Source organism: Euprymna scolopes, chromosome 7 (genome assembly GCF_053919585.1).
Source record: "Euprymna scolopes isolate OS-2025 chromosome 7, ASM5391958v1, whole genome shotgun sequence".
Classification (NCBI taxonomy): domain Eukaryota; kingdom Metazoa; phylum Mollusca; class Cephalopoda; order Sepiida; family Sepiolidae; genus Euprymna; species Euprymna scolopes.
This window is the reverse complement of record NC_136488.1, coordinates 144435257-144462921: the sequence shown is the minus strand read 5'-3', so window position 1 is coordinate 144462921 and position 27665 is coordinate 144435257. Positions and strand designations below refer to the sequence as shown.

At 34.5% G+C, this 27665-nt stretch overlaps 1 protein-coding gene across 6 annotated transcripts in view; it reads left to right on the top strand.

Moving 5' to 3' along the window:
* Positions 1–27665, top strand: part of LOC145280022 (very long chain fatty acid elongase 2-like) — a 153309-nt gene that overhangs the window by 69312 nt on the left and 56332 nt on the right. For 3 of the 6 annotated variants that reach the window (XM_080131676.1, XM_080131680.1, XM_080131677.1), the window contains exon 2: positions 22026–22088. In XM_080131676.1, coding sequence (XP_079987802.1) covers positions 22028–22088 — 61 coding nt within the window. In that variant the 5' untranslated portion in view covers positions 22026–22027. Of the gene's footprint in view, positions 1–13198; positions 13390–15583; positions 15724–22025; positions 22089–27665 lie in introns of those variants that run through there. The other 3 variants (XM_080131674.1, XM_080131678.1, XM_080131679.1) reach the window with 3 other exon arrangements.

The following is a 27665-nucleotide window of genomic DNA, read 5'->3' as shown; positions in this document are numbered from 1 at the left end:
TATCCTCTGGCCTTCTTCAGGTGATTAACCATGGTGCAGTGGATAGAAGCATTGAGTCTCTACGGTTCCAGGTGAGCATTGTCTGAAGATAGTGGTTTCAATCCTATCCAAGGAGGCCAGAGGATTAGTTGGCCAAAACATGGTGAGACAACAACTAGGGAAGGCAGTAATTAACTGGGGATACAGTTACATGACTCGGCATTCCTATCACGTGAAGAAGGCCAGAGGACGAGTTGGCCGAAATGTGGTGGAACAACCTCACAATTATGAAGATAAGTCCGTAACAAGAATGAATGCACAAATTGTCTATATTAACATCAAAATTGAATGCTGGGATTTGAAAATTAGGAGTCAAGTGCTAAAGATGAATGCATCTATTGATTTGTATTTGTGACACTATATGAACTTTCATATTTCTCTTTATCAAGCATTTTGATGTTATTTCTATTTATATATAAAAGACACTTTGTGTCTGAGTTCATTTCCTATGGATTCTGAAATGGCTTGGCCTGTTTTTTAAATTTCTCACAAATTTATTTTTTGCGTCTAGGAGTGTTCTTAGATAAGTTTTGTATCTGAATGCCTCCAATAAGTATCAATAATCAAAAAAAATTTAAAGGAAGAGTCCAATTTTGGCCAAAGTTAATACCCTTATTCAGCCTAGCATCGCAAGTGCATTTGAGAAGTTTTATCACTGCACAAGCAAAAGAGCCCAGCATATAAAATCAACAGTAAGCTTTTTGAATAAGACTGGTGGTGTTTTCAAAATAAATGTTTCTGTTTAGAGCACAATTGAACCATGATGCTTGACTTTTGTATTTTAAGCTTTAATTCAAACCATTATATATATATATATATATATATATATATATATATATATATATAAAAAAAGTTGATAAAAATCAACAGTAGATTCTCTAGGGTGCAATGTAGACTACAATGTATTGTAGGGCTAAATCACTGCAGGGAGGCATGTGAAGCTTTTTCAGGTGCACTGTGGTGGGTCCCCGACTAGAGCAGACACTCAGCACATTTTTCAATCAAATTGATTATTTCGCCAATTTCGATGACAAAAGTATTGGAAGTGTGGAACATTAATTGATCGTCATTCAATTCTGGCAATTCTGTCTCTCCGGTAGTAGCTTATAGTTATGTTCTTGCATTTTTTAAATTTATTTTTTTAATTTAACATCGTGCATTCTGTTGCTGTCTATGCTAGTCACTCACAGCAACAAATTGAAATGCACCGTTCTTTCTCTATTATCTCTGTGCTTTTAACTTGACCTTATACAATTGTGGCAGCCATTTTTTTTTTTTTTTAAATTACCCCCCTTTCGTCTTGTAGTTAATTATCATCTGTTACATTCATACGTTAGTATAGGAATGTGGACGACAGAGCTGAGTGTAATAGCAACTTTATTCAGTGGCCATTTTGCAATGATAAACCTCATCTTTCTATAGGAGAGTTATCTGGAAAGGGGCCAGGACTAGGGAGAGCAGTAGTGAGAGTTTGGTTGCATGTAACACTATTGTGACTGAGGGATGCATTTGGTTTAACTGCACTCTGGAGATGTCCCAGGAAGGAATCTTATCATCTTGACATTGTGCCACAAGATACTGGACGTTGATAATCGCATTTTTCTTTCAGAGCAGCATTTGTCTGTTGCTTGTCTAAGATCCTCAATAACTTGTGGTTTGTTGCAGCTATGTTCAAACTGAAGAGGTGACAAATCTTTCACATTAGGCATTAATTATTGTCTGCAGAAAATTGTCTTCCTGAATGAAGAATCGTTGCTGTTCTAAAATAGAATCTCGTAAAATAATCCTCTTGTTTGTTTGTCTAAAAAAAATAATAGAATTTAATTTTTTACTGCCTTTTCACAAACTGTAGATGTTGGAAAAACGATCTCTTAATCATGACGATTTTTAATATGTATTCGGTTTAAAGAAAATATATTCCAACAAATGGGAAGGGGAAGAGTGAGAGCTGGTCTTCTGAACGTGACAAAACCAATTTGATTTTGGGGGGATCTGACAGTGATCTAGGTCCATGTACCTCTGCAAACAAAATGGACCCTTAGACTTGTTTTAATTTGGGCAGGCAATTTTTTTTTTCATTTGCTAGTTTGTTATTCAAGGAAAGAGAACTGACATGTTTTATTCTTTTGAAAGAATAAATCTTGTTTTTTTTTTCTTTTTTTTTAAAAGAAGTTGCAATTTTATTTGGAAGGAGAATTCTTCTGTTCCAGAACTAAAACAACACAGCTGATGCGACATTAGGTGTCAGAATTGACCAATAATTAATGATCATGTCCTGTGGAGTAAACGCATACATATTCACAGCCCGTATCACTATTTCACGACCTGGACCTCGAAAGGCTTTGGTGATCCAGGCCTTTAGCTCATCCTTCATGTTGCAGTTGGGTTTGTTGTTCTACCATATCCTACATAAAGTTAGAAGAGGGTGCAATCATACGAGCTAGGTCAGATGTCAAGTAAGGTGTGGTCGACAGTTCTGACGACCACATTTAGATTTTCCAGCTGTTACAACATGATGCATCTTGTTGCTACACATATGACCTGGTTTAACTACCTGACTCAGATTAGGGATGTAGCCATAGAGTTTAGCTTGAGGTCATTGGAGAAGAAATGGGATGACATGCCATCATCTTCAATGCTGATGACAATGAAAAACATTGATTTTGCTGCTAACTTTGTCTTCATCACTTTGGGCATATCTTTGAATAAGACAGTGAGTCACCTGTTCTGGGAATTGATCTTCATGCTTGACAGAATTTATTCTTGTCAGAATGCTCCAATGGGTGTTTGAACTTGTTTATCAGCTTCTCTGCAGTCTTTAGTCGCTTTTCTTGCATCACTGCAGACAGAAATTCTCTTTGCTTAATCCTACATTGCAGATATCCTCTTTCACCATCAGCTTAATAAACTTTACATTTGTGCCTCAGAGATCTAAAGATGTTTAACAATGGATTAAAATGTTTCACCTTGCAATCAACACTTCTTGATAAAGTCACTGATATCTCAGTCTTAGAGCTTCAGACATAATGTATGAATGAGCTTTGTAGCGCATAAACTTTGAATGTTTCACCGTATATCAATGGATGACTTAAAGCAAAGCAACGATTACATATACAAGGTATTTAAAGAAGTTTCTAGACTTTTTTCATATGAGCACTTTTATTGATAATACACATATGAAACTAGTCTCCTTCGAAGTAATCTCCTCCGGCTGCAATGCACTTGAACTATTCCAACAACTTCTGGAAAGCTCCATGGAAGTCCTCTTGTGTGTGCGTGCCAATGACCCTCATCAGTACCTCTTTCATCTAGATTGTCTCATAATGACAGCCTCTATGGGTTTCTTTTGAGCTTAGGAAATAATCAAAAGTCATAAGAAGCAAGGTTTGGACTATAGGGAGGGTGAGTGAGTGGAAATGCCACTGACCCAATTAGAAGAGTGCTGGCCTCTTCCTGAACTCCCTTAAAACCTCAACATAGTATTGCTTGTTGACTGTCCAGTGGGAACCCATTGAATGTAGATCATAATCATGCATGTGCTATCAGAAAAAGGGATCCTGTTTCTGAGTGGACTTGCTCTATTTGGCCTTCTTGGGTCTGGGAGATCCAGCATACTACCACTGGGAACTGTCTCTGGGTCATAGCAGTAGATCAAGCTTCATCACCAGAGCATCAAGAACTGCAGGATCTGAATTGATTAGCTCGACCATCCCCCTACTGTCATGACAACACCTTTCTTTCTGATCTTCTCTAAGCACTCTTGGGACAAACTTTGTGCAAATCTTCCACATCTTCAGTTCCTCGCGAATGTGTGTGTACAGTTCCCACACTGATATCAAATTGTGCACTTATTGTCTGTATAGTCACACGATGGTCCTTATTCATGAAATTATTTATTTGGCCACCTCATCATCCCTCATAGACTCCCTGCTTTCCTTGAATCTCTTATGGCACTCAAAAACTGATGCTCGATTCATGCAAGATGGTCCAAAAGCAGTCTGAAGCATTCCATACGATTTTGTGAAATTTTCTCCAAGTTTAAAACAGAATTTTATTGCATATCTTTCTTCTAAAATGTCCTCACGTCCAGATTGCGTTTTTGAAATTCACCAGCTGTGACAATCAGGCTTTAGTAGGGTGTATTTAAATTCCTGCTGCAACTGTTTATTTGAACTTGAAATCATAAAAATTGGTCAGTCATCTCATAAGATGTATAGCAATAACATACTGATTTTTCAAGAGTCTACGACCATTTTAAATGCTTGTACAAAAAATGTCTGGAAACTTGTTGAATGCACTTCATGTTATATAGGTTGTTTGGAAAATCATTAGCATAAATTCACTTATTTTTGGTCCCCCAGCAAAAGGGTGGACTTGTAAATTCACCCTCGTTCGTCCATTTGTCTGTCCGCACTTTTCTTAATAACTATGCCTTGAAATTTTTGGAAATTTTGCACAAACATCAGACATGATAGGAGTAAAAAAAAAATAAATAAATAACAACGGAATTTTTGAGAAAACTCTGGTTGCCCTCCTAGGATTGCCTTTCGAGTTAAAATGGCTAAAATTGACACTTGTGCTTATTAAAAAAAAATGATGCTTTGGATTTTTATAAAACTTTCTGAAAAGTTGTAATTAAGTAATTTTTATATAATTTTGTTTGTCTATACTTTGCGATAACTCTTGGGTGTACCCCAGGGGCTTTTTTAGGGCTAATAAAAACACTTAATGTTGGGGACTATTTTACCATATTCGTTCCAAATTTTCTGTGTATGTCTATTTAGCAGTTTTGCATGGTGCTGAACTCAAATTTAAACATGTTAAGGCCTTGGGGACTTTTGAGGCTAAATGGGCGGGGGCAAATGATGGACTTAGTCATTTCTTTTTTTTTTGCATGGCGCAGAACTCAAATTTACATGTTAAGGCCTAAAACTGCACCGTTTGTTGATTTTTTTTCCCCAGAATTTGATGTCCCCTGGGAACTTTTGTGACTAAATGGGGGGGGGGGGGAGCAAATGCTGAACTTGGTCATTTTTTTTTTTTTATATATATATATGCCTTGTTCACTGTGCACTCATGGGGGACCATGTATGCTTCACTTGTTTTATCTGTAAATAATGAAAAAAAGTTCCCATAAACGTGTCTAGAAACGCTTACTTTCCGGATTATTCTTGTCATTTATACATAAACCAATCAGCATTCTTTATTGTAAATATCTAACTTGTACAGTGTATGTGTGATGGGGTATTATTTCTACATAAAACACATCAATTTATTAAGCTAATTGATTTATTGAACTTCAGCGTTGAACTCTGGCATTCTGATGGCATTAGATCATCGATCATACATTTTTCTTGCTGATGTCGCTTTCTAGTTTAATCCTGAATTTTCATTGTCTTTCTGACCTTTTCTGCCACCAGAGGGAAGTCTGAAATCTCTTTATTTATCCGCTTGGTGCAGGTTTCAAGGAGAAAATACGGAGGTTCAAAATTGTCCATAATATATTTTACATTTCTGAATTTTTGAGATGAGGTGTGATTATTCATATTTGGATTCATTGGACTACTGTTCCCATCTTAAGTGTCAGTGTTACATTTCGGTTGATATAACCTCCGACCTTCTTCAGATGTATCTTGTCTAACTCAATAATTTGGGCAGAATTTTAAACAGAACCCTTTATTTCACAAGGGTAGCATGCTCTTGTTTCGTACTTTTCCAAGTACTCTAACCAATTGTAAAAGTGATATTTTCCTGAAGGTTCAATTCTCAGTGTGGGCGACCGAAAAATACAATTGCGAATTACTTAGCTATGTCTGGATAGAAATCCTGGCGGAACAAGAGCATGCTAACTTTGTGTAGTAAATATAGGGTTCCATTCAAAATTCCATCTCAATTCCCAAGTTTGAGCGAAACATTTCCCAGTTTGACAGGATACACCTGAATAACGTCTGAAGTTACATTGACCGAAACATGAAAATGGCACACAAGATGAGAACAGTAGTTCGATGCATCCAAATAATGTATTATTTTTGAAAAAAAAAATGGAAATATAGTCATTGAAAAAAATAAAAGAACATGCATAGACTCGCCTTTCTCACTACTTGTCTATTTTTGTTCAACCAATTACTTTTCCTCCCTTTGTTTAAAGCGTTCGTCCCTCTTCAATTCTGAAATTCAAATAAAGGATAGCCTTGCTAGGATGACCTAAAATAGTTTCCAAAACATTTTCAGACTGGCAACCCGTTGGCTTCCAGATAAATACATAGTGCCTTCTCTCCCCATCGCATGGAAGTTTTTAAAAAAAAAAATTTTTTTTTTTTAAATGAAAATATTTGTATTTCAAAAAATAATACTTTAAGTCATTTTATTTGGTCTTCACCTATACAGTCAATACAAGCATTTTTTTTTTTTTTTTCAAATTTAAAACTACAAAACACCAGATATGTATTGAAAAATGTTAATTATGCCCTTCCTATAAACTATTTTAAATTACTCCAAAGAAACTGAAATTTGGAATATTTATTAATTGATGTCTTCTACTTAATTAAAATTTCATAAAAATCCGAGGTACCTGAATTTTTACAAATGGTTTCCACCTCCTCTCTGTTCTATCTACTTAAAATTAAATTAAATACAAGCTACATTTCTCACTCTTCATCCTGTGTTCCAAAATTCACGATTGGTTAATTGGTTTAGGAGTAAATCCTGCACATACAAATATGTAAATATACTCATACCTAACATTCATATGTCAGATTTTTTCCAAGTTGACTAGAATCAAATATCGGTCTGTGAAATGCATTGCTATTTAGACCTGATTTTTGTCATTGTTGTTCCATGCTCTTTGCAATAATAAGTGATTGCTTTCTGGAGGTTGAAGGCTCTATCCTTACTACTATCGATAACTAAGGATAGCATAAAAATTAACACTTCTACCCAATCATGGCTGACAGAATGAGAACCCCTATTCAAGATAGATTACTTTAGTTGAAATGTATATAAAATAATGAAGATGAGAATAGTTCAATTGAATAATTAAAAAAATTAAAATTGGAGATTTCAGTAATGCAGTTTCTTTGTTGTATTTTGAATGGTTTTACAGAGCTTAATATGAACACAAACTTCAATGTGAAAATTCAAATATTTCAGATTTGCATTGAATTTGACCCATAGTCATCAGACGTCCATTAAGCAAGATTCTCTGAATTTCAATTTGTTTTTAACACCACTGAGGCTCAAGTTTTACATTTTGGACAATACTTAGAATGAAAATTATGTAATGAATTTTTATTTAAAATTAGAATAAGGATTCTTGACAGTCTAGTATAGTAGAACCCCGAGATACAGCATTAAAAATTAGTAACAAAATACAGTACAATATATAATACGCATGTATATAATCAAATAAGATAAAAAATGTATAAAGTAAGGCAGAGTAAATACAGTAACCAGGGGCCGGAAAACACTCTATTCTACATTGTAACCTGAAATAACCGTATCCTAGGGTCACCATATCCCGGGGTTCTACTGTATAATATATTACATATTAGTTTAGTGTAATATATTATTACATATTAGTGTGGTATAATATATTATTACATATTAGTGTGGTATAATATATTATTGCATATTAGTGTGGTATAATATATTATTGCATATCAGTTTGGTATAATATATTATTGCATATTAGTTTGGTATAATATATTATTGCATATTAGTTTGGTATAATATATTATTGCATATTAGTTTGGTATAATATATTATTGCATATCAGTTTGGTATAATATATTATTGCATATCAGTTTGGTATAATATATTATTGCATATCAGTTTGGTATAATATATTATTGCATATCAGTTTGGTATAATATATTATTGCATATCAGTTTGGTATAATATATTATTGCATATCAGTTTGGTATAATATATTATTGCATATCAGTTTGGTATAATATATTATTGCATATTAGTTTGGTATAATATATTATGCTTTGATTTTAATATTTTATAAAGGGACATAAGTGGTACAAAACCGTTTTGTTCAATTAATTTTACCCATTCTGTGACTGGTACTCTTTAGTTAGTTATAAGATAATATAAAAAAACAACTCGTGTACTAATAGGAAATACTATTCTATATGAAACTTCACCATGCTGTTAAAAAAAAAATCTAACGGAACAAAAAAAACTTCATGCTGTTAAAAAAAAATCTACCTGAACAAAAAAAAATTTACCATGCTGTTAAAAAAAATCTACCTGAACAAAAAAAACTTCTTCCAGTTTCTAAAGAAAAAATCAAATAAAACAAACTTAAATTCATATGAATTAGTGATGGAACGATTCCATTATTTTCTGATTTTGATTACTTTTAAATTTCTAAAGATAAGGTGGAGTTAATTACTTCAAAAGCTCCTGTAATACATGCATATATTTTTGCAAATATAAAAATACACTTGTAGGGATGGATGATCTATAGGTTTGAGTTGTACCAGTAGTTTAAAATCAATAAATATTTCATCATTAATACGAGCCATGGAAAATTACAAACAAGCAAAACAATTAAAAGAATTGTTTTTGGCATCGGAAAATAGGCACAATTTTTCCAATTCTGATTAATTATTGCAACACTATTATGAATTAACATCGTATGATTTATTTATTTTTTACCATTTTTATTTTGTTGTTGATAATGGTTTCCTTGATTCGTTTTTAGAATCGGATACATAAAGGAGAGACTATGTGAAGGTTGCCAACATCATTAAGTTTGAATCCAGTCAATTTCATAGCATCGTTTCACTTTACACATCAGTCTGTCATTATCTACTTCACCATTACTGCTTCCCAGAAACCAAACACAATTAAATAACTTTCCAGAATTTATCAAATGATCTCTTTATAAATATACTAGCAGGTTGCTCGGCATTGCCCGGTCATAAAATACACATAAGTATTATATTTTAATCCATACAGAAACTGAGACGTGCATGCAAGTATAGTTTTTGTTTTTTCTAAATGGTACACTTTTTGTAATTAAAAAAAAAAAGTAAATACTCGAGCTTAGATTGAAACCAAAGCTTAAAAACAGTGAGTATGATAACCAGTCGGCCAGCGTGATTTGCTCTTTAATAAAGTGTTTTAAAACTGATTTATACTTAACATAAGGAATCTGCAATGTGAACCATTCACACATGTGCAAGCGTAAAACGGTTAACAAACAGAAAAATTTCACATACCAATTTTTTAATTTAGATTAAAAATGTCCTTGAGTATATAGGTTGAGAATGTGTTCACACATACATTCTCACTTTTATATATAGATTAGCTATACTTGCTCAGCATTGACCGGGATGTAGTAAAATTTTTATTTGTTAGCACATTTTTAAATGTAAAAAAAAAAAAAAAGTAAAGATTTAGTTGTAAAGTAGACAACTTGTTATATTTCTTCAATTTAAATAGGAGTTATTGCCCTTGACATTATTTTAGTTATGCTTATAATTGGTTGGTTGGTTATTGGTTGTTTTACGGCATATCAACCCTTTTCGGGTTATTTAATGCCGAATCCAAAGATTCAGAAGAAAAAATTTTTTAATAGAATATATTTGTAGTTTTCACGTTGGTTTTTATTTAACCCATAGTTGGAACCCTAACAGGTACTACCACTCTGGGTCAGAGTAGACCTGGGAGCAATGGTAATTAAAGGGTGGCTCCACACTCCCCAAAGCCCACAAGCTGGGGCCTCACCACTGGATATAGTTTAAGGTCATAGCCAGGACCCCCATTGAGGGACTTTTACCCTCTGCAGGGGGGCAGTCGGTGTATTCTAATGCCCCACCGACAGGGCCCGTTTATAATTGAAGACACCATTTCGAAATGTCATATGATCTTTTTTTAAGAACAAAACTTAATGTTTTACGTACTATCCATTTCTTTGCATGGAAAAATTTCCGGATTTGCAATGTTAAAGAAAAAGAATTCGTTCAAAGAAGAATCTTAAATCTGTCAGAAGTTTAAGTTATATAGACTAGCAGGCTTGCCCAGTGTTGCCAGATCATAAAATACACAAGTATTTTAATGCATGTAGATTGCTTTCTTGATTATTATTCAATATACAATAATGATTTCAAAAGTTAGAAAAAAAATGACTTGGGTACCACCCGCTAGAATTGAAACCAGAATGTTTAGCACTCCAGCCTTAGTTATTTATCCCTCCAATATTGTTATCGTCTGAGCTAAAGACAGATGGATACAAAAGGTTAAAGATTAAGTGACTTAATGTTGAAATTTCGAGTATGTGCAAAAGTAACAAGAGTAATGTTTTATTCATCTTACCCTGCCATGGTCAACTGTTTCCTTTTCAGTTTTGACCACTTAGCAGCAATTTTTGCTGGCTAAAAACCAAATCAAAAATGTACTACAGGTCCAAATACCCTATATATCAAATTTTAAATATTCAGAGAGGGGTTTGGTAGAGTCTTCACTTATATATATTTCTGTGTGCTGGAATATTTTCATCTTAAATTCCACGCTATTATGCAAAATGTAAAAACTATGCATAAAATAGAATTTAGCTTAATAGTGAAATAGGACCAATCATCTAATAAGAAAACATAAAAAATTAATAATTGAGTAATAAGCACTCATTTTTCAAAGGAATATGCAAATTATTTAACCTTCATGTAGTCGCTTGCATATCTATAACTGAGTATATTAAAAAGTTCATTTTAATAATTTCTAAATAGAAAAAGTAGGCTTTTAATATCAATGTCAGAGCAGGACAAAAGCACAACTTATATATGAACATAAATGAATTTTTGTTTTCCTTTTAGGCAATCATTTAAAAATTTTCAAATTAGCAGTCATCCAGGTCAGACTAAATAAATTTTTAAATAAATCGTAGATATGTTGATAACAAATGAAAGTTTGATTTGCCGGCTTAAGTACTAATTTATGTACAACTTTTAAAATCCGACAAGATAACTGCATATGTTAGATTGTATGGCTCAAAATGACAAATGATTGATGTCCTGAAAGGTCAAGAATCATAATCTCTCTCATCATAAAATGGAATCGTTTATTAAATGTTTTTAAAAGCGGATCATTTTCATTCTATTTTCTGCGTGTTTCTTGTTTCTGCTGTTGCACAACATAGAACTACAGGTGGCTAGCCTCTAGTTTGCATGAAGTTCAGCACATCAAGAAGACAAAGTTCCTTCAAACTGGGATTATCTTTGGGTGTGCTTCCATCCAGTGAAGGCCATATTATGCCATCCACATATTTAAAAACCGACTCCACCAATTTAGATGGCAATATTGAGGTGCTGACCCTGTTGTCATGCGTTGAGTGGCGAGGATGGTTGGGAAGATCATACATGTGGTAGCAAGATTCTGTGTCAACTTTCCGAGAAAACAGAAGTGATTGTTTGAGAACTGCTATGACCACCTCACCAGTGCCAACATACTTCTTCCACCTCAATTCGCCTGACTGCAACTTCGTGAACAATTATATGGTTGGTGAACAACACCAGCCATACTACCTACAACATGAAGAACGATCTTATTGTCAAAACTGGTGTTCAGGAATCTTTATCCTCGTGTTCACCCCTAACAAGCAATATCACCACTTGGATGTAAGAGGCTACTATTTGGGACTATGCCTAGGAAAGATCAACAAGATGTTGGTTTATGTTACATTTAAACTTCTGCATATCAGTAAATCAGGGAAGCAGGTAGCAAGAAAGGGAATACCAGAGTCTGGCTGTTTGAGGGAAGAAACTATCAGAGTAGGAACCTTTCTAGCATTTAGGGACCTCAAGAGTGAAAGGATGTGATTATTGTTGCTAAGCAGATTTGTTGGCTATATACGTTGAGTGGGAACAAGTGCAACAAGTTCATCGGAGCACATTCCATTAAGATACTTGTAAATGAAGAATACTGTATGAAAACAATGTGATTCAGGCTTAGTCTTGACGTGTAGGCTGTAGTCGAAGTTTAAGGCGGTCTGTATAACTCAAAATGACATCTGGGGTTGGTGTACTGTAAGGCAGTCCCAATGCCCCTCCTGACCTACTAGTTTAAATGTAATCCTTTATTAAATCCATGAAGATCAGGAACTGCATTGACATAGTTCGAAACTGACTTTGTAATCTAAAAGGCAATGCCATTTTCTCTTCTCTGCAACCTCTTTCTCGCAGAAGAGACATTGTGAGCCTGTCTTTGCTCTATCATTATTTTCATGGCAAGTGTTCGACTGGGCTCTAATTTCTTGCCAATCTTTCACAAAACCATTCGTCTAGCAAAAAACACTGTCAATTTTCCCCACTCTTTATCGGTACCTAAACGTCGATTCCATAAACAAAGCTCCTTTCTTAGAACTGCCAGTCTGTGGAACTCTGCTCCAATGGTCCTTTGTATATAAAACAAACACAAAAAAAAAACATTCTTTTTGTTCTACTTGTCATGTTACCCCCCCCCCATCTCCTTTATTTAATACACTTTTTATTTTGGCTGGAATATATCTTTTCAGCTTTTAAATTCATTGGCAATAAAGTTAGGTGTGGCTATTTGTAAAGAAGGTAGGTTTTTTTCAGATAGTTTTATAACTTGTTGATAGCATAATAAATTCAAGTTTCACTAATGTCTCCTAGCTTACTTAATAATTAAAAGACCAGATGGTGTCATGACTGTTATTATCAAATTATTCTAAATTATTTTTTTAATTTTTATTATCTGTCTATCTTTTTTTTTTAATTATCTTGTAACAGGAAGCATATGCTCAAGGAAATATGAAAATTGTTTTTAATTACAAATTAAGAACTTTAATGTTGAAATTTTCTCGACTTTTCTTGAACGTTTTTGAACTCGTTTAATAGATTTCAGTTTTTATCACTTATTATTTGTAATTATGACGTGCTTAAATTAAGGCCAATGTAAGAAAAAGCTTAAAGTCTTGTTTTTATGTGATCAATTATACTAAATGCTGCCGTGTTCTTACTATTCGCCATTCCCTGTTTTATTACATAATTATTCTTAAGAATCCGGTAATTGTAGAGTGATTAACCAAGTTTTATAAAAAAAAAAATGTATTGTCTAACCGTTCCTGATGATGGCTTTGAAATAAACCGAAAATTAGAAATTTGAAATATTTATTTAAAAATAAAAATACTACACGAGTTTTGATCTTTTTAACGTCATGTTCTGGATTTTATTTTCACCGTGCTTCTTAACAGTGGATTTCTAATATTTTAACACGTATGCGTATAGAGCAAACACTGAACTGGACGATACAATCTCTACCTTCGACAATTAGAGACTGCGCCAAACACCTTCATGGCTCGTAAGGAAAAAAAAAAAGTATTGTCTAAACGTTCCTAATGACGGCATAAGCCGAAAATTAGAAATTTTAAATAATTTAAAAACTAAAAATACTGCAAGAGTCTGCTCTTTTAACCGTTATTCTGTAAAACTTTTCCACTATTAAAATGAATACAAATCCACTGTTTAGAAGCACGATTAAAAGATCAGACTTGTGCAGCACTGCAGCATTTATATTTTTTAAATAAATATTTAATATTTCTAATTTTTGGCTTTTACATATTAATTTTAACACATGTATGTGCGATCGAGTGCAAACACTGAACTGGACGATACAACCTCTATTTTTTGTATAAGTCAAAAATTATAAATTTTAAATATTTATTTAAAAAAAAAAAAAAAAAAGTATTACACGAGTTTGATCTTTTATCTGTCATGTTTAAAAAAAAAAAAAAAAAAAAAAAAAAAAAGTTTGATAAATTGAAACAATTCTTCATCTCGCTCAAATATACATTTATCCCACACATTCGGTTTAACATCCGGTTTTAAATACTAGTAATTTGTTGGACAGCTTTTAGAAATTAACTTGCAAACTAACCTATTTCTGGCCAAGTCTTTATTTATCCCTCCTTCTAAAGTTTATCCTTATCACTTCCATGTCTTCCTTACCCTTTCTCTGCAAACTGACCTTGCTATTTCAACTGTTTTACATCTTTCCTCCATTCTTTCAATGTGATTGTACGAACAAGGTGCCCTGTTCTGCACTTATATCCCTGTACTGTTCGAATCTAATCTTCCTCTGAGGTCATTAGATCTAAGACTGTATTTAAGACTTGCTTGCTTGTATCCTCAATTTTTTTACCACATTATCAAGGTCCGAAAGTCACTAGAGGATAAAGGTTAATAAGTATACGGTAGTCATCAGCACAACAGTGCAGCAATCGTTAGAAGTGGGAATTTGGTATAATTTGATTATTTAAGCAAACTCATGAAATATCTCTATATTGACAAACTTTTTTTCTTTTTTTTTTACATAGGGGTCACCACTTATCAAGGCCCAAAGGCCACTCAGGGATAAGAGTTATTGTGTGTACAGTAATCAATGAGATAGTATTGTAGTAATCAGTAGTATTTGGGGTTTTGATAGTGTCTTAAGGGGGCGGTTTGTCAGGAGTTTGTTTATGTTGGACTTGAAGACCGCTTCTAGTGCGGCTGTATTTATTGCTTCTGTGTGATTTCCTTTTCTCTTTACTCTTGGCATTGCCTGGCAGACATTTTACGTTCATTTGATAATGTACATATCTAAAATAGCATATTTTCGTCTAGAAAAGAAAATGTTATTTGGGTTAAATATAAGATTTTAAATCCTCTTTAAAAAAAAAAAATCTATTTTTCTCTCCGTCTCGTCAAGGAAAAAAAATGAATTATGATTTAAAAATACGAACAAACTTTAAACAATGTTTTGTCATCAGACTGGAATCGAATTCTGAATTAAATATGAGTGGACGAAATTAATTGGAAATGAAGTCTGTTTTTATCAACTCATAACGATATTTGTCTAAACTGACTGAACAGTTTTAATTATATACTTTTTGTTAAGAAAGCTTCAAGAAATCAGGCAAAAACTATCTTTACTTTTTATCTATATAAATCAAACAGATGTGTGTGTGAAAATATTTAACCGATAAACTCTTAAACTATTGGTCACATAACACTCAAATTAACAGGAAATAGTAATCATACACCAAGGATGGCTTATAGCGAATAAAATCTTTGTTTGGATGGATGAATAACGCAAACTGTTCATTTCAACTTGCCAACATATATTATGTATATATATTTATTATGTGCAAATTCGTTCCTAGCTAGAAGTGGTTTAATTCAAGATGTTTTTTTTTTGTTTTTTTTTTTTTTTACATAGGCATCACCACATTATCAAGGCCAAGAGGCCACTCAAGGATAAGGGTTAAAGAGTGTACAGTAGAAATTGGACAATATAGTAATCATTAGTAATGAAAATTTGGTAAATTTGATAACTTATATGGAACGGCTCATCCAGAACTTATTTACTTTAGACTTGAACACAACCATATTGTAGTCAGCCGGAAAGCAGGAAAACGGAAGACAATTCCACAGGCGTGCAGTTCTAAGAAAGAAGCTTTGTTCATGGAATCTACGTTTAGGTTTAGGCACAGATAAAGAGTGGGGGGAATTATTGATAGTATTTACAGCTAGACGAGTGTTTCTTGTGAAAGTTTGGCGAGGGGGGACCATAGATTGAAGCTCAGTCGAACACCTTCCATGAAAATAACGATACATCAGAGACAAACTCGCAACATCTCTTCTGTGAGATAGAGGTTGATCGCTCAAACGGTAAAGAAAGTGGCTGGAGCACTAAATTTTTTATTTTTTTTCCGATTCTGGCCGATGTCTTTTTTTTTTTTTTTTTTTTTTTTTTTTTAAACTTTTGAAATCACCATTATATATTGAGTACAATATAATAATAGATAATTCGCTTTATAATAATATGAAATCTGCATAACTTGAAATATATTCAAGCAGTTTTATGGCCGGGCAACGCCCGACAGCCTGCTAGTATATATAACTCGATGTTTGCATATTCTATATAGAAATAAAGGTTAGAGAATCTGGATAAACAAAACATTTTTATACAAGAGATAAAGTTATAAAAATTATTTTTAATCGGTAAATGTTCATGGTGTAAAGCAGGTGTTTGGGTGAAAAAAGTTGAATTAGTCATATTTCAGGACGCTCATGGCGTGAATATGCGTATGTAAGTAATAAACGTATGTGAACATTTGGCAGCGTAGCATTGTGTATGTGTGCGTTGGTTTACCTTGTTCTTGTTGCTGCGTGTATAACCGAGTAGCAATTTGTTTGTTTCCCTGACTGTCACTTTTTTTTTTTTTTTCATTTTCTTCTAAGGTTATAATGCTGGGTATGGGGCAGTCAAACCAGCTGCCAACATTTCCCTGCTTTTTATTGATACCAGCCGAGAGCTCTTTTTAGTATCCTCATTGTTCCCTTAAGTGCAATTGTCTGGATCTCTCTTGCACTTGGTTCACCAGGAATATTAGTTAGATAGGACTTCAGGTTCTTCTTCATAAGCCCTGTCGCACCTATAATAACTGGCATGATTGAAATCTCCCTAAGATTCCAATTTCTTTTCATATCATGAGACTTTGATATTTTGTCTGTTTCTCTCTTTCAGCGTTGTTCAGGCCTCCATCATTAGGGACACTGACTTTAACCAAGGTGTCGCTGATGTGTAATGTGTGAACGAGATGAAGGTTGTATGCGAGTTATTGAGTCCGTTTCGCCTCCTGCCCCCCCCCCTTCAGCCAAAGGTGCAGGGAAGGGGTTAAGCTAAGTTTTGAGTTATTTCTGAGCGGCCGGCCGGTAAAGTCCCTGTTTCTCTCTGGTTTTACTGTTTATCAAAACCAGAAACAGAAAAGGGGTAATTTATTTGAGCCATTTACTGTTTAGCTTTTGTCTGAATCGCTTTGCAATTCCACTACAAAACTTGAAAAGATTTGGCATGTGTACAATTTCAACCATGTGGAATTTGCCAAATCAAAATATTTTCAGTTCAGCGCATGTTCAAATTCGAAACTAGAAAAACATTCATGCGATGATACCAGCATGAATGTTGTACATAACATTTTATCCAACCCTGAACTGGTCAAGAAGTGACCTATATCTTAACCTCATAGAGTATTTATGAAAGCGATAAACGCTGAAGCATTAAAACAGGATATAAAATAAGTTGGGGTTGAAAGGAATGGCTGTTTTAGCGACTGCAACAACTTTCTATCTTAGCCTGTCTCTTATCTAAGCTGAGGTCGAGTATAAAGAACGCCATACAAAATGTTACCATTGTGACGTAATTTATTAAATTACATTAGAATATCATGATTTACAAAACGATTAGCAAAACTCATTCGTTTTGTCGTTTTTCTTATAACTTACCATTTCATGAGCATAGAGTGCATAATTAAAATACTAATTTTAATAGATTGACTAATTTAAATATTTTTTATGCCATTAAATAATTTACAGAAAATGTCATACATATAAAAGTTAAACATTTATAAAAATGTAAAAAAAAAAAATAAAATAAAACTTAAAAGAAAAAATAATTTGAAAATTAAGATTAAATAATTTTGATCAAATATATATTAAAATAGAATATATACTAGCAGGGAGACCCAACGTTGCTCGAGATTGAATGATGATTAACAAATGTTTCACACTTTTATATTTTATTATTGTCATCAAAATCAGTGAAATCGACCATTTTTCAATCAAATCGATTGATTGCCTGCTCTAGTTAGGAACCCATCAGTGTACTGAGAGGACGCTTCACATGATTCTCTGCAGTGCTTTAATCCACAATACATTGCAGTCTACATTGCACTGTAGAGAACCTACTGTTGATTTTATAAAGATTTTATAATGGCTTGAATTAAAGTTTAAAATGCAAATATCAAGTATCATGGCTATTTCGAACACGCCCCTCTCAGATCAAAGAACCTACTGTTGATTTTATATGCCGGGCCTTTCGGCTTGTGTGGCAATAAAATTTCTCAAATGCACTTGTGATGTTAGGCTGTTTAAGAGGTTAACTTTGGTCAAAATCGCCTGTTCCTTCTTTCATCCGATTCTTCAGATTATCAATATTTATTGAAGACATTCCAAGACAAAACCTAAGAACATAGCCAGATATATAAAGTACCTTTATGTGAAATTTCCTAAATATCAGCTCGACTATTTTAGAGTACATAGGGAACGAACTCGCACACACGAAGTTGCTTTTATATAATAGATATTTTTTTTTAAATAAAATTGTGGAATGATAAAACCTCATTTTGAATTCACAACACTATTTCATTAGTAATTCATGGAGATTGCATTAAATGTTTCATTAATCTATATTAAATATCACAAAACGTTTTTCTCTAATTTTATCTTAAGATTTCACTTTTTTCTTTTTTTGTGTTCTTTTTAGTAAATGGTTACAAATTCTGAAACCATTTTTATCAATAAGGTTGATGCAAAGAAGGTGGACTCCTACCGTGCTAGGAAATCACTCTCTATCTTTACAAAGCCACAATTCGCCTATGTACGGAGTAAATATCGGTGCCACATTTGGGCTGGTGCATCTACCGCTAGTCTCTCGTTCTTGGACGACAGGTCCAAAAAAGAGTTTCCAAATTTAATAGGTCCCATATTATCAGCCAAACTCCATCCCATCGCCACCATGTTGCATGCCTTTGACTGTTTTACAAATACTTTAATGGAATGTGTTCTGATGAACTCCTAGCACCCCTGCCTCCTTGACGTACATAGTCCTGATTAGTCTGGCAAGCAGCAAAATCCCGCCCCTTCACTGTTGAGGTCTTTAGATGCCAGAAAGCCTTCTATTCTAATATTTTCTTCCCTCAGACTGCTAAACTTTTTAATTCCCTCTGTTTCTGTTTCCCTGACTGTACTAATCTGCAGAAGTTTAATGTAATGCGAACAGACATCTTGCTGGTCAACTCCCCACATTCCCCTGTTAGACAGGATCCCAAATAGTACTCCTTGCATTCCAAGTGGTAATATTAACCTTGTTTGCAATGAAAGAGTGAAAAAAAATAAAACAAAATAAAGTAACTTATATTAATTTATGTATGTATATTTTATTAGTCCCCCGATTTATCGACGAGGGGCCTATGTTTTCAGTGGCGTCCGTGTGTGTGTCCGTTAGTCCGGACGATTGCCAGATAACCGTCCATTAGTTTTTTTCTGAAATTTTGCCACAAATTGTATTTCATTAAATAGATGTGCACAGTAAAAAAATCTTTTTTTGCAAAATTCCTGTTGAGTCCTCAGGGTCTCAAGAGATCAAAAATGCACCAAAATGGCCAAAAATGAGACGTTTTGCTTCATAAGTTTTGAGCCATCCATTAGATTTTTCTGAACCTTGGCCAAAATGTGAAGCCCATTGTTCTTAATATAAATCCAGTATGGGTGATCCTGGCAAAATTCTGGTTCGCGTTCCTGGGGACTTTCAGTGCTAAAAATGCCCCTTTTTGTGGCTCTTTTTTTCATATTTCTCAACAAAAACTTATGTGTGACTGCATAGTGGTTTTTCACGGTGATCAACTCAAATATACATGTGTTAAGGCCTGAAACTGTACCGTTATCCATTTACAATGGGATTCGGTGTCCCCAGGGACTCAAGAGGTCAAAAATGGCCAAAAATGACACTTTTACCCCATAGCATTTGATCCATCCATTAGATTTTCTTGAAACCTGGCCAAAATGTGGAAACCATTGTTTTTAATATAAATTCAGTATGGGTGATTCTGGCAAAATTCTGGTTCGCATCACTCTGCGACTTTTAGAACTTAAAAAAAAACATGCCTTTTTTGGAGCTCTTTTTTCATATTACTCAAAAATTTTATATGTCTGACTGTATCGTGGTTTTCCATGGTACTGAATTCAAATATACATGTCTTAAGGCATGAAACTGCACCGTTTGTCTATTTTCACTGGGATTCGACATTCCCAGAAGCTCAAAAGTGGTCACATATGCCTCAAAATTGCAAAAAATGACACTTTTTACCCCATAACTTTTTCCCCATCCATTAGATTTTTCTGAAACTTGGCGAAAATGTGAAGGCAACGTTGGCCCTTCACACTTCTCACATTCATCATTTCTTCACTATTTTTTGTGGTGTCATCTCACATGCAGCACCAGAGGGGAACCACATATGTGCAGCTTTTTATGAATATGAGCTGGAAATTTCGTTAAAATAGGATAATTCTCGGTGATTAGGAGTTTAATTTTGCAATTCTTATCAAAATTGTTCATTATAAAGGTAATGATCTTTGTGGTTCAATATTAGTAAGATATGCCTGTATAATTGTTTTTTTTTTGGGGGGGGGGTTAACTTTTAAAATAGCTATGGAAAAAACAATGTAAAATATAAAATGCAAATTTTTTATGAAGATTTGTGGATAATTTACCAAAATGACTTAACGAATTAAAAACAATTCACTGTATATTGCATTGTACTTTGGATAAATTAGATTTTTTTGCTTTGCGTTTCTTTAGATTCAGTATTATATCAATGTAAAAATGAAGTCAAATGATTTTTTGACTTTTACTGGTGAATCAAAGTTCAAGAATTGAAAAACGATGCTTATATTTTTTAAAAGTTTAAAATTGCAGAATTTGAATTTTATTCTAAAATCCCATAATTACCATTAAAAGTACATATTTTGTCAAACATTTTTTTTTCTTTTTATAATTTACCTAGTTCTATGTGACTGCAAAAAATAAATCCTATTACATAGAAATTGTTATGTAGACATACTTTCTCATAAAAATATCTAATAAAAATGATTAACTAGCAATACCCATGCATAACAATGCTTGAGAAAATCAAAGAACCCAAAGATCTCATACTTTCACCTCTGAACCTCGTATAAGTATTTTTACTAGAGTAGAATTATTAATGTATACCTAAAGGGCAATAGGTATCTGTGTATATGTCTGTGTTTTTTTTGTTTTTTTTGTTTTTGTTTTTTTGTTGGACATACAGACGTCCACAAATTTAGTATGCTCTTGATCAGCGTTGCCCTGGAGGAATATCCAATATCTTAAAATTTAGAAAAATGTATTCATTCTCTAGGAGTCAATAGGGAAGATTTCGTCAAATATGTGTGTGGGGGGGGTCGGTATTATTATATACTAATTTGGTAAGAAAATGCCGACTTATTCCTTGATGAATCTTATACAGTAGATAGTTACCTGTGTGTGTGTGTGTGTGTGTGTGTGTGTGTGTGTGTGTGTGTGTGTGTGTGTGTGTGTGTGTGTGTGTGTCCAGCTAGAGGAACGAGTTGGGCAGAGAAGAGGGGAGAAACAGGTTTAAAACTGGAAAGGAGGAAAAGAAACACTTAGAGAAAAGTAGAGAAATAGAAGTTATAATAGAAATATTAAACTTTTGCCCCATACACCGAGTAGCCCTGCAGAGAGTCTTCAGACACTCGAGGATCGTGTCTAGTAAGCATTCAAGTTCTCTCCTTTTAGAATGACAAAAGCGCATCTCTAAATGCTCACTGAAATATTGATTCTTTGTGTTTTAGAAATTGACTTCCAAACCAACCCATTTCTAGCCAGGTCTTCATTTATCCTTTCTTTCAAACTCCTCTATATCACTTAACATGTTATTCTTAGCCTTCCCCTGCCAACTGATCGTACTACCTTAACTGTTCAACATTTATTAACCCTCCGAACTATTATCCGTTCTTTCAATGTAACAAGACGAACAGTTTCCTGATCTATACACATCTCCTTGTGCTATTCCAATCTAATCTTTCTCTTCCCCCATCAGATCTAAGTTCGTCTTTAAGATTTGCATTACACATAATTTCTCTCCATACAACGCATGTCCTCAATCCTCTACTGACCAAAATTTCACTTTTATACATCTTCACAATTTACTAGAATCTTAGAAATTGTTTTTTTTTTTTTTAAATTCTCAAAATTGAATTTTTTTTCAAGTTTTATCAATAAATCTTGAAATACATATAAGAAAATCTCTTTAATCACTAAAATTGTTTAATAAAATTGGATAATTTCTATTCGTTTTTGTTCTTTCCAGATATGGCAAACGTTATACAAGCTCTTATGCAAAAGATTGACTATACAGAAGATACATTGAGTGGCAAGTACTTTTTAAGATTATTTTCTGCTTTAATGTTTTATACAACTGTTTGTAAAATCGATGCTATAACTTGAGGATTATGTACAAATGATGGAAAGAGTTCCCATAAACATAGGTCTAGAAATGCTTGGTTTCTGGGTTATAGGCGATTGAAACAATTACTGATAAACATTCATTATTGTAAACATTTAACACTTACAATGTATAATAGTGCATTGTTATTTCTACATATGGATAAGCACTATCTGATAAGATCACAGGTAGAATAGCCCTTGGTTTGGTGTTGCCACATACACCAACAAAATCATGAAAACTTACACCAAAATAATATAAAAACCATGGGACTCAGAAGAATATCTGAGTATCATGATTAGCAAGCATTTCTTTAATAACCAAGTTAGACGAAGGCGGTCAGCATTTGCGAATGTTTTTGCTTTTTTTCAGGTAATAGAATGCAACAAACCAAATGGAGATAAATATGAGAAATACAAACCATGAAGAGGAAGTAATGGAAGCACAAAATGTGTTGGATTAGTAATGGAGTTCTATTAAAAAAAAAAAAACACACACACACACACACACAGACTTCTTTACCCAGATAGCATATAATCCTTAAGTTAATGCCTCTGTATTTTCTTCCTTTATACAATTTTAAGTTTATATTTTATAACGGTTGGTAAAATTTGCAATTATTTTAAGAAGTTTCTTCCAGCGAATGTCCAATAGTTAAGAATTGCGAGAAATACTATTCATGTTTAGTTTTGTTGCTCTTTTTCTTTCTTTCTTTCTTTCTTTCTTTCTTTCTTTTTTTTTTTTATTTTTTTCTTTTTTTTCTTCTTTTTTTTCTTTTTTTTCTTTTTTTTTTTTTCTTTTTTTTCTTTTTTTTCTTTCTTTTTTTTCTTTCTTTCTTTTTTTTCTTTCTTTCTTTTTTTTCTTTTTTTCTTTCTTTCTCTTTTTTTTTCTTTTTTTTTCTTTTTTTTTCTTTTTTTTCTTTTTTTTTCTTTTTTTTTCTTTTTCTTTTTTTTTCTTTCTTTTTCTTTCTTTTTCTTTTTTTTTCTTTCTTTTTCTTTCTTTTTCTTTTTTTTTCTTTTTTTTCTTTTTTTTCTTTTTTTTTCTTTTTTTTCTTTTTTTTCTTTTTTTTCTTTTTTTTCTTTTTTTTTTCTTTCTTTCTTTTTTCTTTTTCGCTTTTTCTCCTCAAAGAAAATTTTAAAAAAAGTAAAAAAAAGTCCATCCTTGTGTTTTATTGAGGTTGTGCTAGCTGTTAATGCACGTAGAACTTTCTAGTTTTAAGCTGAAAAAGCACGTACGTGCGTTCACCAGATATGAAGTATAAAACGTGTTGGCCCATAGACGCATCTTAGAATAAAATGATATTTATAAATGACCTCCCTGATGAAATTGTCTATGAGATGGGTATATTTGCTGGCGACACCACACTCTATAACTGACACGAGAGGAAAACAAATGAACACCTATCCAAAGCAATGATGGAACCCCTAGAGGAAGACCTCCAATCTGTAGTGGAATGGAGCCAAAAATGGATAGTAACGTTAAATGCTGCCTAGACTAAGCTCGTTTCTTTTTAATAATTACAAGAAACTTTCTCCATCATAGTTATGGCTAAAAATACATTATCCGAAGCTATTTCGTTCAAACTCTTCGGCTTAACATTCACAGGGAACATGAGTTGGAACAGATACATCGAGAGCATTGCCCAGGCTGCTGCAAAGAAGGTGGGCTCTTTCTGCCGTGTTAGAAAGTTACACCTGAAGGTATCCTGTACCTCTACAAGGCCACCATTCGCCTATGTATGGAGTATGGTCACATTTGGACTGGAGCATCTGCTACTAGTCTCTCACTTCTGGACAGGGTTCAAAAGAGCTTCTTTTTTTTTTCTTTTACATAGGCATCACCACTTATCAAGGCCAAGAGGCCACTCAAGGATAAGGGTTAAAGAGTGTACAGTAGAAATTGGACAACGTAGTAATCATTAGTAATGAAAATTTGGTAAATTTGATAACTTATATAGAACGGCTCATCAAGAACTTATTTACGTTGGACTTGAACACTACCATATTGTAGTCAGCTGGAAAGCAGGAAAACGGAAGACAATTCCACAGGCGTGCAGTTCTAAGAAAGAAGCTTTGTTCATGGAATCTACGTTTAGGTTTAGACACAGATAAAGAGTGGGGGGAATTATTGATAGTATTTACAGCTAGACGAGTGTTTCTTGTGAAAGTTTGGCGAGGGGGGACCATAGATTGAAGCTCAGTCGAACACCTTCCATGAAAATAACGATACATCAGAGACAAACTCGCAATATCTCTTCCGTGAGATAAAGGTTGCAAGGAAGAGAAAAGGACATATCCTACTAGGCTACGAAGTCTATTTTGAACTCTATCAAGGCAGGACAAGTCCTTTCTAGCAGCTCCTGCCCAGATGTGGCAACAGTATTCCATCCTTGGACGTATCTGGCTCTTATATAGATAGAGAATATCATCAGCAGTGAGATATTTACCAGATCGATAGAAAGATCCCACCATTTTTCCAGCGGCCGTGGCAACAGATTTGATGTACGTGTTCCATTTAAGATCAGGAGTAAAGGTCAAGCCCAGAAGCTTGTCAAAACTTGAGGCCTCCTGAAGACGAGAGCCATTCATTTCAGTTGATGCCAGATGTGGATCAGAATGTTGATGTAAAGAGAGAAGCTTGGTTTTAGATGCATTAAAAGTAACCAGCCACTCCTTTCCCCATTGTACTATGTGCTCAAGATCAGAGGAGAGAGAATTGGAGAGAACTTGTTTACTGTCTTAGATGTACTACCATAAATGGTAGTGTCATCAGTGTAAATGTCTACAAATGATGTAAGGATGTGATTTGGAAGATCATTAATGTAGATCAGGAAAAGAGTTGGGCCCTGGATGGACCCCTGAGGGACACCGGAATTAATACTGTGAGCTTCTGATTTTTGCCCCTCAACTACTACTCTTATGAACCTATCAGAAAGAAATGATTTAATAATTGAGAAGACATTTCCAGCTATGGTATAGCTGGAGATCTTGTGAAGTAAACCTTTATGCCATACCCTATCAAAGGCCTTAGATATGTCAAGAGCAATTGCCCTAGAAAGGTTGCCTCCGTCGAGAGATTTGTTAATCCTATGAGATATAACTGTAAGCACATCTGCTGTAGATCTAGCAGAACGGAAACCATATTGAGTGTCACTAAGAAGGTTATTTTGTTGAGATGGTTGATTACTTCTGTATTTAACAGATTCCAGCAACTTACTCATGACGCACAGGAGACTTATTGGCCTGTACTGAGAGGGGGATGAGCGATCACCTGAATTCTTAAATACAGGGCATACTGATGAGATTTTCCAGGGAGATGGGAAACTATTCTCCTTAAGACAACGTTTAAACAGTTTTGTAAGTATGGGCGCTAGTTGAGGTTGTAGTTTGTTGAGTACTATAATTGGAATACCGTCAGGGCCAGTTACTTTACTGGAATCAAGGTTTTGGATTAGCTTGGCAACATCACGTACAGATATACGTATATCACATAGCGTGTTTTCTGATACGGGAGGAAATATTGGGGGTTGGCGGCCTTGGTCGCAAAGGGTAGAATTAGCTGCAAAGTTCTTGGCAAAGAGTTTGGCTTTGTCTGATGTTGACGAGATTACCTCAGGTCCATTGATAATAGTTGGGATGGAGCACACGCTTCTGTTCAGGATTCTGTTTGCTATTTGCCAAAACTGGTGGGAACCAAGCCGCTGCTCAGCTACTTTGGACTTAACAGATTGAGCATACAACTCTCTTGCGTTCTTTATTACTTTGTTACAATGGTTACTGGCAGTCCTGAAAGCGGCTTTAGTTTCCATACATCTATTACGTTGGAAGCAGTGGAAAAAGTGATTTCTGTGCGCAATGGCAGCAGCACATTCTGGAGAGAACCATGGCTGGCTGTTAGGTTTTTGCTGAAACTTTTTCGAGGGTATGAAACGGTCAATACCTACAATTAACCATTCCGTCAGGTCTAATACTATAGAGGACACATCCTTTTTAAACATGGAATGCAGAGGTAGATCAGATATAAATGTACGGAAGCTATCCCAGTCAGCCTTAGTGTATCGATATACTGTACGATGGAGAGGTATGTCTGGGGACATATGACATTTCGTTTTTATCTTAATTGATACAACAGAGTGGTCAGAAGATCCAAGAGGCGACAGAACAGAAACTGAACATAGTTCAGGGCAAGTTGTGAGAAAAAGGTCTAGTAGGCTCGCATACTGGCTGTCATTGTCGGGCACACGGGTGGGTTCCTGAACAATCTGAGTGAGGTCATAGGCAATGGAGAAATCATGACGGAACCTCCCCTCATCATCGGTCTTGTTTGAGTGGGTCAACCATTCGACGTTGTGAACATTGAAGTCTCCACATACGTGAATGTTAGCTGAAGGATAAGCAGATAGGACTTGGTCAATTTTCTCTGCCAACCTGAACTGTTATTTAAGCTTCAACCTATGTTGCAGCCCTCTGCCTATTTTACAAATATTTTAATGGTGGATGCTCCAACGAGCTACAAGCCCTTGTACCCCCTTGACATAAATACCCTCGACAAATTTAACAAGCAGCAAAGTCCCACCCCTGCACAGATCCCTAGATGTAAGAAAGGCTTCTACTCCAATAGTTTCTTCCTCAGAACTATTACACTTTGGAATTCCCTTCCGGATTTCTGCTTCCCCAACTGTACTGACATGCAGAAGTTCAAGTGTAATGTGAAAAGACATCTTGCTGCTCAACTCCCTACATAGTATCCCTTCAACTTATGGCCCTTATAGTAGCCCCCTACATCAAAGTGGCACTGTACCTAGTTTGGGGTGAAAATGTAATAAAAAAAAATAAAAAATTTTTTTAAATGAAAAATATAGAATAGTCAGACAAACAGTCTGGCTATTTATTTATAGTTTTCATTTTATTCCAAGAGAGATATGCTTATTCCAAGACTAGTCTTGGAATAAGCATTACCTGATTGTTTGGAGGAGTGTGTTGAGCAAAAAAAAGTGTTAGTATTCAGGCAGGCTCGAACCCGCACCATGAAGGAGGAAAAGAATGTGAAAAAAAAAAACATGACATTTTGCTGTTGCGTCCATCACCAAACCGGAAGTGATAAAGTTTTAAATTAAGGCTAGTCAATCGAAAAGAGGGGATGACTTTTGAAAATATGGCGAAAAAAAAAAAAAGCGACCCCTCCCTGTGGAGAAGTGCCCAGTTGAGGGTGAAGGAATGAATGTTTTTAACCAATTTCTCGATATTTGTCATCCAAAGGATCGAGCTTCCAAAGCATACCGATCTCCTGAAAATCCGTCGCCTTTGTCAAAAGTTGTAGGCAGGCATACATACATTTAAACAGACAGGTGAGATTTATATTATAGATGCTTCTATAAGCCGACACATTTTTAACTGCTATAACCCTATACTCCTCCGGGCCGCATCTGTCGGATCCTGGTTCACGAGAGCATACTTGTGATGTACCCCTGGCCGTGTTCGTCGTTCCTGGCTCACAGGACCATAG